This window comes from Bufo bufo, chromosome 4 (assembly GCF_905171765.1).
Source record: "Bufo bufo chromosome 4, aBufBuf1.1, whole genome shotgun sequence".
NCBI classification, from domain to species: domain Eukaryota; kingdom Metazoa; phylum Chordata; class Amphibia; order Anura; family Bufonidae; genus Bufo; species Bufo bufo.
Genome location: NC_053392.1, coordinates 440812816 through 440825189, shown reverse-complemented (window position 1 = coordinate 440825189; position 12374 = coordinate 440812816). Strand labels below are relative to the sequence as shown.

Genomic DNA, 12374 nt, shown 5'->3' with positions numbered 1-12374 from the left:
GTGTTACTTATGTTCTAAATCCATTATTTTCATTGGAATTGATTTTCTGTATCAGTGTGGATGATAAATTTATTAAAATGATTTAAACCAAAGAGGTCTTTATTAGAATCATTGGTGTGACTCATTTGTCTGCAAATTGTTTTGAGTTCTTTTAATGGATCTAAAAATGGCAATTAGTGTGGCAAAACCTTTATTATATAAACGTGAGCTTAATAATGTACAAGGTCCTCTGCTAAAAATTTGATTTATGTAAATATGACCACTTATGCTCTTGATAAAAATATATATATGCATGTTTTTTTGGAAGAAAATCTATTTTATCCTTCTATTAAGTGTTCTATATCTGAAAATAAACTACGATTAGAATTAATTTTACAAAATTACCAATATGGTAGAGGAAGCTTACCAGTTACCCTGGAGCCCAGCCCACTGACCACTCCTTTCACACGGGCGAGAATTCCACGCGGGTGCAATGCGTGAGGTGAACGCATTGCACCCGCACTGAATCCAGAACCATTCACTTCAATGGGGCTATGTACATGAGCAGTGATTTTCACGCATCACTTGTGCGTTGCGTGAAAATCGCAACAAGCTCTATATTGTGCGTTTTTCACGCAACGCAGGCCCCTTAGGGCTGTTTCACACGAGCGGATGCCGTGCGCGGCATCCGCTCCGTGAAAGAGTGCCAAGACCCGATGCAGACTGCAGAGGCACGGAGCATTAACATGACTGATAATGCTCCGTGCCTCTCTACTACGAAATCACAGTGACAACTGTGATTTCGTAGTAAAGAGGTCACAGAGAGGCACGGAGCATTATCAGTCATGTTAATGCTCCGTGCCTCTGCAGTCTGCATCGGGTCTTGGCACTCTTTCACGGAGCGGATGCCACGCACGGCATCCGCTCGTGTGAAACAGCCCTTAGAAGTGAATGGGGCTGCGTGAAAATCGCAAGCATCCGCAAGTAAGTGCGGATGCGGTGCGATTTTCACACATTGTTGCTAGGAGACTATCAGGATGGGGACCCGATCTTTATTATTTTCCCTTTATAACATGGTATACACTTTTGCTATTTAATATACTGTGTGTATAATCTATATAACACAATGCATAAAAAACTGTCCCTAAGTTTACATATACATAAATATCTAAAAAAACACGCTGCAGTTTTCTCTCCGGACAAAATGTAATTGAAATGCATTAGTGCCTGATCCGGCCCCAAGTGTTCCGGCAAAACGGATCCGGTTTTGTGGTCTACACATGCGCAGACCTTTAAAAATGTGAAAATTTATACCGGATCCGTTTTTCTGGCTGACAACCGGAAAGACTGATCCGGTATTGCAATGCATTTGTGAGACGGATCCACTACCGGATCTGTCTCACAAATGCATTAGTTTGCGTCCAGATTGCCGGATACGGCAGGCAGTTCCGGCGACGGAACTGCCTGCCGGAATCCTCTGCCGAAAGTGTGAAAGTACCCTTAATTAGTTATAGACTTGCAAAGCGTCCTCACGATCTGCTATACTGTTTCAATGTGCAGTGCCAATTCTCAATTGGCTAATTTCTTATGCGCATGTGTCAATAGAACATTATTGTTAGTCCACAATTAATGTGTTACTCACGATTAGTGTTGAGCAAACTTGTGTTTTAAGTTCGGCGTCTAAAGTTTGGGTTATCGAAGTATCCCGTTATGGATTTCGCTACCATGGACCATAACGGAATTTAGAATCCATAACGGGATTCTTTGATAACCCGAACTTTAGACGCTGAACTTAAAACACAAGTTCACTCAACACTACTCACGATTTTATATCAGGACACGGAGGCTCATATTGCATTAACTCTCTCTTTACTTCTACCATAGCAGCAAAGAAAAACAACATTGAGGGTACAGAAACCATGGTAACAACCCCTCGCCTCAATTCCAGTGTATATAAGGTCTGTTCCCACTGGGATCCTCCTCTTTCTTTGCTGCTACCAGATAAGTACAGAGAAAGTTAATGTTCTATGCTTTATCTCTTTCAGCTTGTTTCTGTTGTGATATTGTTGCCCTTCAGCGTCCCTTCCCCCTTTTTGTGCCGGGGGAAGCTGGCTGGGGCATCTTATGTATTGAGGTTTTATGTTTAGATTCTTTTGAGGTCTACTGTTGTCCGATTTTATACTTTATCGGTATTAGGTTATTTTCCCCCTTTTTCTTCCTGCGGCATTGTGGCTTCAATTTGTTCTGTCGCCCCCTGCGCCTGCCGGCTGGACTTCTAACTTACTGGCCATACGGCTGCCTGGTCTGTGGTGCCATCTTAGCTCAGGGTTTCTTCTCCTCAGGGATTTCGGGGGGGGGGGGGGGGGGGGGTTTCGTTCGACGCGCCGGCTTCTCCTGCAGCTTGGGCATTGTGGACACGCCCCCGATTTTCCCACGTCTAGCCTTGTGTCTACCGTCCACCACCTCTTCCGGTCCTGCGATTGTGCTCCTGCTCTATTGCCCAGGTTGGCTCCGTTTTTTCTTCTTTCTCCTCTGTATCAGGGTCCTTTTGTCTGTAAGGTGACTTACCTCCAGCTTTCTGCTGCCATCATGTCTCTGCCACCCCCCCCCCCCCTCCTACGCTGCTCTTACCAGCCCCTGCTCCCAGAAGCCAGGTTTCTCCATCCCCAGGAGAGGGTTGGAGCCCTCTGCTTCAGAGGCTCAGGCATTGGCATTACAACAGTCAATTTCAAATGCTATTATGACGGCTATGGGCTCTATGTCCTCCGTCCTCACACACTCCATTTCCCAGGTTCTAGTAGCCCAGCCTCACGCTGCACACCAATTGCCACAGTTTCCACCTCCATCTGCCTCCAGAAATCATATGACTGATGGCTCTGCTCCATCAATGGAAAACGCGCTTGGATCGCGTAAAAGAGCCTGTCCGCGCCAGGCAGAACGCGTGCGGTAATGGAAGTCGGCGCGGTCACAGCCCGAGCCTGAGTCCGACTCCAATAGGGAGTCCGAGGAGGAGGCACAATTGCATTCTCTGCATGAGTCAGAGGAGGATTTGGCCGATATTAAGGTGGATCCGTCTCCCCAAGCAAACCCTTCCCCGAGCCGGCCGCCTACCCGGATGTAGCGTCAGGATCTGCTGTTTCCCTTATGGATCCGGCAGGGGAACCGCTATTTGATCCGGACTCCCTACACCAACCCCGATCCTCCGAGTGGCTCCCGGCCACACATGTGGCACATTATATGGAGGCAATGATACGTAAGCCTCTTAATAAAGAGGCCCGTAGAAAATTACGGGCAGAATGCCCACGGCCACTTATCCCGCATAAAATATGCGACACACCAGTAGTGGATCCCAAGATGGTACAATTTTTGGCCAAAACTGGTTTTAACCCTCGCAAGGGTTTAGATTCCGCGCTGAGGCCATGTCAGGACAAGCTCCTGGACATAACTGGCCTCCTTGCAAAGATTTTTGACATTGGCGAGGCCGCTAAGGCTGACGGCAAGCAAGTGGACATTGAAGAACTAAGGGGATGGATACAGATGGCTATCTGTATAGCCGGAAACGTGAACACGTCGCTCGCCATAGAAAGGCGGAAAGCGATTTTGATGAAGATCGAGCCCAAATTGGCCAATCTGGCACGATCAGAGGCTGGCAAGGATGCCCACGGTCTCCTATTTGGGGATTCTTTCAATAAGGAGCTGTGCAAATACGTTGGTGCCTTTACGGCTCTCGACAAAGCACAGACATCTATGCACAAGGTGTTTCCCAATCGTTTCTCCGCCAGGGCCGGCAGTTCCTGGGGCCGCCTGTCCAGCCGGTCCTCTGTTCGCACCCGAGGTTCGGGTAGAGGCTCCTACGCATACCGGGCATCTCTCCAGGATCAACACCACCAGCACGCTTTTTTTCCCATCCCGGGGCGGACCAGATCGATCCAGAGGGTTCCGTGGAAATCCAGGTGCCAGACGTCCATATGGTGAGTCCCAACCCTCTACTTTTTTCAGTTGTTTGCATCGGGGGCAGACTCAGTTTCTTTTCGCATGCGTGGGCAGGTGTCCCCTCCGACCCATGGATACTGTCCACGGTCAGAGGTTTTGAGATAGATCTCGTAGCCAACCCGGTAGGCCTCTTTCTCACGCGAATATTGGGTGTAAGGGCCGGACAAGATGCGGGTGCGTTGCGGGAAAATGTGTGATTTTTCCGCGCAAGTGCAAAGCGTTTTGCACACGCGTGAGAAAAATCATCATGTTTGCTACCCGAACCCGGACTTCTTCACAGAAGTTCGGGTTAGGTGTTCTGTAGATTTTTATTATTTTCCCTTATAATATGGTTATAAGGGAAAATAATAGCATTCTTAATATAGAATGCTTAGTAAAATCTCCATTGAGGGGTTAAAAATAATAAACAAATTTAACTCGCCCCATCCACTTGGTCGCGTAGCAGATCTCCTCTTCTTTCTACTTTCTTCAGGACCTGGCTAAAGGACCTTTGACGTCATTGTGCTCATCACATGGTCCATCACCATGATGATGGACCATGTGATGAGTGCAGTTACATCATCAAAGGTCTTTTAGCCAGTTCCTGAAGAAAGAAGAGGAGATCCGCTACATGAACAAGTGGATGGGGTGAGTTAAATTTATTATTTTTAACCCCTCAATGGACATTTTACTAAGCATTCTGTATTAAGACTGCTATTATTTTCCCTTATAACCATGTTTTTTAACATAGTATATATAAGGTCGAAAAAAGACATTTTGTCCATCCAGTTCGGCCTGTTATCCTTCAAGTTGATCCAGAGGAAGGCAAAAAAAAAACAGTGAGGTACAATCCAATTTTCCCCACTTGAGGAGGGGGGGAGGGGGGAGGGGGGGGAATTCCTTCCCGACTCCAATAAGGCAATCGGAATAACTCCCTGGATCAACAACCCCTCTCTAGTAGCTATAGCCTGTAATATTATTACACTCCAGAAATTCATCCAAGCCCCTCTTGAATTCTTTTATTGTACTCACCATCACCACCTCCTCAGGCAGAGAGTTCCATAGTCTCACTGCTCTTACTGTAAAGAATCCTTTTCTATGTTTGTGTACAAACCTTCTTTCCTCCAGACGCAGAGGATGTCCCCTTGTCACAGTCACAGTCCTGGGGATAAATAGATGATGGGATAGATCTCTGTACTGACCCCTGATATATTTATACATAGTAATTAGATCTCCCCTCAGTCGTCTTTTTTCTAACGTGAATAACCCTAATTTTGATAATCTTTCAGGGTACTGTAGTTGCCCCATTCCAGTTATTACTTTAGTTGCCCTCCTCTGAACCCTCTCCAGCTCTGCTATGTCTGCCTTGTTTACAGGAGCCCAGAACTGTACACAGTACTCCATGTGTGGTTTGACTAGTGATTTGTAAAGTGGCAGGACTATGTTCTCATCACGGGCATCTATGCCCCTTTTGATGCAACCCATTATCTTATTGGCCTTGGCAGCAGCTGCCTGACACTGGTTTTTACTGCTTAGTTTGCTATTTATTAAAATCCCTAGGTCCTTTTCCATGTCAGTGTTACCCAGTGTTTTACCATTTAGTATATACGGGTGATTTGCATTATTCCTTCCCATGTGCATAACCGTACATTTGTCAGTGTTAAACCTCATCTGCCACTTCTCTGCCCAAGCCTCTAATCTATCCAGATCCATCTGTAGCAGTATACTGTCCTCTTCAGTGTTAATTACTTTACCCAGTTTAGTGTCATCTGCAAAAATTTATATTTTACTGTACAAGCCTTCTACAAGATCATTAATAAATATATTGAAGAGAATAGGGCACAATACTGACCCCTGAGGTACTCCGCTAGTGACAGTGACCCAATCTGAGTGTGTACCATTAATAACCACCCTCTGTTTTCCATCATTGAGACAGTTACTTACCCACATACAGACGTTTTCTCCCAGTATGAGCATTCTCATTTTACAATTTTAATGGTATATAGTAACCTTTTATGTGGTACAGTGTCAAATGCTTTGGAGAAGTCCAGATATACAACATCCATTGATTCGCCGCTGTCAAGTGTAGAACTTACCTCCTCATAGAAACTGATTAAATTAGTTTGACATGAACGATCCCTCATGAAGCCATGCTGATATGATGTTATTTGCTTGTTTTCATTCAGAACCTCCAAGATAGCATCTCTTAGAAAACCTTCGAACAGTTTACCCACAACAGATGTTAAACTTACCGGCCTATAGTTTCCGGGGTCTGTTTTTGCACCCTTTTTGAATATTGCCAAATTTGCTATGCGCCAATCCTGTGGAACACTCGCTGTCAGTATAGAGTCTGTAAATATCAGAAATAAGGGTCTGGCTATGACATTACTTAATTCTCTTAGGATATGGGGTTGTATTGCCATCTGGCCCTCGCGATTTGTCTATTTTAATCTTTTTAAGTCACTGTTGGACTTCTTCCTGGATCAGACAGGGCACTTTTAATGGGGAATTTACTTTTACATTCTGCATTTCATCCGTTTATTTTCCTCAGTGAATACAGTGGAGAAAAATATTTAATAGCTTTGCTTTCTCCTCAATGCTCTCTGCAACTACCCCCTCATTGCTCTGTAGAGGGACGACACCTTCAGATTTATACTTTTTACCATTTATATAATCGAAGAGCATTTTAGGGTTAGTTTTTGCAATTAACCTCTCGGTCTCTAGTTTGGCGGCTTATATTTGTTTTTTACATATTCAATTTTTTTCCCTATAGATTTTCAGTGCTTCCTCGCTACCCTCCTGTTTTAGTGATTTAAATGCTTTCTTTTTGTCTTTTAGGATGCTTTTAAAAATATCCCATTTTGTGGCTGTATTTTTTTTTTTTGAGGACTTTGTCTCAGTTAGTTAGGCCTATAGCCTCTCTTTGTTGGCTAAAGTTAGCTTTTTTGAAGTTTGGTATTTTTGTTCCTCCCTGTAGAAACGCTCGTTTGAAGGATAATTGGAAGGTTATTACTTCATGGTCACTATTTCCCAGGTGTCCCCCAACCTGCACATCTGTTGTTCTGTCAGGTCTATTGTTTAATACTAAGGCCAGTATGGCCGTTCCTCTAGTCTGGTCCTGAACCAGTTGGTAGAGGTAATTGTCTTTGGTTATTGCCAAGAACCTGTTTCCTTTATGAGATGTACAGCTTTCAGTTTCCCAGTCTATATCTGGGTAGTTGAAGTCCCCCATAATAACCACCTCATTATGATTTGCCGCCTGGTCTATCTCGTTTAGTAGTAGATTTTTTGTGGACTCTGGTATATTAGATGGTTTATAATAAACTCCTATTAGTAATTTATTATTATTTTTGCCTCCATGTATTTCTACCCACAGTGACTCCACATCTTCATGTCCCTCACTTATATCTTCTCGGACTTTGGGCTTTAGACAGGACTTTACATAAAGGCAAACCCCTCCCCCTCTCCGGTTTTGGCAATCCTTTCTACACAGACTATAACCCTGTACATTAACTGCCCAGTCATAGCTATCATCCAGCCATGTCTCAGTTATTCCCACTATGTCATAGTCCTCCTTGCACATCACTAATTCCAGTTCACCAGTTTTATTAGTCAGGCTTCTGGCATTAGTATACATACAATTAAGAGGTTTATAAGGGAAAATAATAAAAATCCGGTCCCCATCCCAATAGTCTCCTAGCAACCATGCGTGAAAATCGCACCGCATCCGCACTTGCTTGTGGTTGCTTGCAATTTTCACGCAGCCCTAGTCACTTCTATGGGGCCTGCGTTGCGTGAAAAACGATATAGAGCTTGCTGCGATTTTCACGCAACGCACAAGTGATGCGTGAAAATCACTGCTCATGTACACAGCCCCATTGAAGTGAATGGGTCCGGATTCAGTGCGGGTGCAATACGTTCATCTCGCGCATTGCACCCGCGCAGAATTCTCGCCCGTGTGAAAGGGTCCTTATAGTTCCTTCCTCAGTGGTGAAAAGACAATAAATGGCTGCTGGAACCTAACAGCCGAGTTTTAAACCATTTTGGGTCAATTTCCGGACTGGATCATGATGGGAACAACCTGGTTCATAGGTGTCAATACATAGTATACATTTGACTACCGCACTAGATTATATTGATAATGTTAATAGATGTTATGCTATCTTTTGTATACCATTAATAAATAAAATAAAAAAAATAATTGATAGAAGTAGGGGGTGGGGGAAGGTCGCAGGAAGCATCAATGCGCTGGTATACAGCTTGGCACCGACGCTTTCTGCGTTCTGTCCCCTCAACTCGTTCATAAGAACCCGAAGATCTCTAGATCTGCATTAAGCCCCTTCGGTATCAAGGATCCAAATTCATATGTCTTCTTTGATTCACATCTAGACATCCGAGAAATAAAATCGCCCCCCACCCCCCTCCAATATTCACTGACAGATTCAAGTGCCATAAATTTCAAACCCATTGATTTACTCGCATGGTGTATTCTGAAGTGATTAGATAATGCATGTTTCTCTTATCCCTTTTTGATATTGTTGATGTGTTCGGTAATTCTTATTTTAAGGGCCCTCTTTGTTCGACCTATATACTGTTTTTGGCATGGACATTCTAGTAAATAAATGACCGATTTTACTATTACATGTAAGAGTTTCCTTTATCTCCCATTTAAAATGGTTTGTTGTAGATTTTATTACAGTAGTTTTCCTTTGAAAATCGGTTTGTTTGCAATTTTGACATAGGCCACACCTGTAAAAGCCTTTTAAGTTCATCAAATTGCTTATAGTTGCCTTCTTATTGTTGTTCCTAACTTTAGGTGCTATTTGTAGGCCTAAATTGTACAGTGTTTTTGAATAACCTTGGCTACTTTCTTATAATTTGTTTGCTGTACTTCTGTGCAATCACTTCAGAATACACCATGCGAGTAAACCAATGGGTTTGAAACTTATGGCACTTGAAACTGTCAGTGAAAATTGGAGAGAGGGCGATTTTATTTCTCTGATGTCTACATGTGAATCAAAGAAGACATATGAATTTGGATCCTTGATACCGAAGGGGCTCAAGCAGAACTGGAGATCTTCGGGTTCTTATGAACGGGTTGAGGGGACAGAACGCACGAAGCGTCAATGCCAGGCTGTATACCAGCACATTGACGCTTCCTGCGACATTCTCCCACCCCCTACTTCTATAAATTATTATTTTTTTCTTATTAATGGTAATTAAAGAAAATTGAAATTTACCCAAAATGGTTTAAAACTCGGCTGTTAGGTTCCAGCAGCCATTTATTGTCTTTTCACCACTGAGGAAGGAACTATAAGTTACGAAATGCGTCTGGTCACGGTTCCTGAACAGACGGTGTGGATTGTCATTCATTAAGAATTTCGGCATAGCGGAACTCTAGTTAGCTGCTGGCGTCTTGGCAAGTTTAACACGCATGCATTAGAAGAGGCGCAGCAAGGAGCTATACAATTAAGCCATCACAATCCAAGGCTGGTTGGAGGAAAAGCAGCGCAGACTAACACAATCGTGAGTAACAAATACAGCAAATGCTGTGGAAATTAATTGTGGACTAACAATAATGTTCTATTGACACATCCGCATAAGAAATGAGCTAATTGAGAATTAGCACTGCACATTCAAACAGTATAGCAGATCGTGAGGACGCTTTGCAAATCTATAACTAATTAAGAGGACTGTGTAATTTAGTGAATGCAATCAAACAACTACTAACATTACCAACCACACGCCCAAAGTGAAGAAATAAATAAGGAAACCGCGTTTTTTGTATATTCATACTTCTATATTTTTTTTTTTTATATATGCTTGAACTACGCATTTAAAGGGACCTTGTTTATGAAATGGACGATATGAATTGTGTTTTTTAGATATTTATGTAAATGTAGGGACAGTTTTTTAATGCATTGTGTTATATATATATATATAAAATAGCAAACGTGTATGCAAATTACTGTGAGCCAGCCATTTTTATTATTAAGATTAGAATTAATTTCATGGCGTAATAACAGGATAATAATTATAATAATATTTCACTTACGAAATTCCTCTGTAGCAGTATTTTCGTCGGAGTTGGAATACACTTTGAACTACTTTTTCTATGAGTTTAAAAGGCTGGTCTATTTTTGGTTGTATTAATGGCGTGAAATGCACAACACCAACATCTACCTGCAAAATAAAAAAAATAACAAGCTGATTTGCCAATGGAAGAAATCATATGGTCTGACAAGTACAGTCATATGGTCTGACAAGTACAGTACAGTCACTTCTGAATTTATAAAGCACCTCTTGCCTGTAGAGCATAATGCAAAAATTATTTGTTACATGTCACTAACATACTGGTAATTGAGGAGTACAATGAAACTTACAAATCACAGACATCACTCTAAGGGCCAGTTTACACAGTGTTTTTGGTGCTGCTCATTTTGGAGTATTTCTGCCTCAAAATTGGCTCCAAAAAATGTCTGAAAACAACCTCCCATTCATGTCAATAGGAAGAAGCACTTGCTTTTTTTTTTATACAAATGGAAGCAGCATGCCATATCTTGGGTCAGAATCAGCGCTAAAACTCCCATTGAAATGAAAAGGAAGCATAAAGGCCAGTTCACATGACTGTTTTCGAAAAATACGCTTAAATTATTTTTGACACTTTTTTTTTTTTTAACCAACGGGTGTTCACCTCAACACAAAGCTGAATTTTCAGCTTGAGGTTTTTGAAGGAGATTAGCGCAAAAAAAACAAGCGTAAAATGCACAAAAAAAATGCATGGACTTATATGGAGCAGTTTTTCTGCTTCCTATGGATTTCAATGGGCATGCTGCTTCTATTTTCCACGTGTAAAAAAAGTGCTGCTTCCCACTGAAATAAATGGGAGGCTGTTTTGAGGCCTTTTTTGGAGCTGATTTTGAGGCCTTTTTTGAGCTGATTTTGAGGCAGCTAAAACTGGCCCTTATAAAACTGCTCCTCACTAGGGATGAGCGAACTTCATATTTTGAAGTTCGGGTTGGGGTATATGCTGAATTGCGTTATGGATTCCGTTACCATGGACCATAATGCAATTCCATGATGGAATGCCTCTAAAGTATCCGTCCGGTTTCTGTTATGCAGGAGAAGACTCCAGCATAACGAAAACCGGACGGATCCATTATGCTGGCCATAGATTTCTATTATGACGGAATGAATAACGGAATGCCTCTAAAGGCATTCCGTTATGCATTCTGTCATGGAATTGTGTTATGGTCCATGGTAATGGAATCCATAACACAATTCAGCATATACCCCAACCCAAACTTCAAAATATGAAGTTCCCTCATCCCCACATCAAAAACCACACGAAAAAACATGTTTTTTTTCATGCTGAAAAAATGGGGATTCCATGCTGATTTTGTAAGTGTTTTTCAAAATCAGTTCTGTGAACTGACCGTTAGGCTAATTTTAGACGAGCGTGTTCACTGCGTGAAACTCGCTCCCTGTGGGAGCATGATTTCCCGTATTGAACTCCGCATCTGTGTGAGCGCACTGCAGTTCCATGAGCAAGATAGCTCCATCCAGGACTGTACGTAGCAGCTGATCAGGGCTTCGGTATATCTACTGTACTTAGTGGGAGGACTGGAGTAGTGTATGTAATGTATATAGAGGGAGGAATGGAGGAGGGTATGTAATGTACACTGAACAAAAATATAAACGCAACACTTTCGGTTTTGCTCCTATTTTGCATGAGCTGAACACAAAGATCTGAAACATTTTCTACATACACAAAGACCCATTACTCTCAAATATTGTTCACAAATCTGTCTAAATCTGTGTTAGTGAGCATTTCTCCTTTGCCGAGATAATCCATCCGACCTCACAGGTGTGGCATATCAAGGTGCTGATTAGACGGCATGAATATTGCACAGGTGTGTCTTACACTGCCCACAATAAAAGGACACTTTGAAATGTGCAGTTTGATCACACAGCACAATGCCACAGATGTCGCACCGTTTGAGGGAGCATGCAATTGGCATGCTGACTGCAGGAATGTCTACCAGAGCTGTTGCCCATGCAATGAATGTTCATGCACAAAGAATTTCTGCACAAACTGTCAGAAACCGTCTCAGGAAACTCATCTGCATGCTTGTCGTCCTCATCGGGGTCTGGACCTGACTGCAGTTCCTCGTCGTAACTGACTTGAGTGGGCAAATGCTCACATTCAATGGCATCTGGGACGTTGAGGAAACGTTCTGTTCACGGATGAGTCCCGGTTTTCACTGTTCAGGGCAGATGGCAGACAGTGTGTGTGGCGTCGTGTGGGTGAGCGGTTTGCTGACGTAAACGTTGTGGATCGAGTGGCCCATAGTAGCGGTGGGGTTATGGTATGGGCAGGCGTATGTTATGGACAACGAACACAGGTGCATTTTATTGATGGC

The 12374-nt window shown here is 42.8% G+C and overlaps 1 protein-coding gene across 2 annotated transcripts in view; it reads right to left on the bottom strand.

Annotated features, from left to right (window-relative positions):
* Positions 1–12374, bottom strand: part of TFB1M (transcription factor B1, mitochondrial) — a 153560-nt gene that overhangs the window by 1699 nt on the left and 139487 nt on the right. For both annotated transcript variants that reach the window (XM_040429381.1, XM_040429380.1), the window contains exon 7: positions 10007–10134. In XM_040429381.1, coding sequence (XP_040285315.1) covers positions 10007–10134 — 128 coding nt within the window. The remainder of the gene's footprint in view (positions 1–10006; positions 10135–12374) is intronic.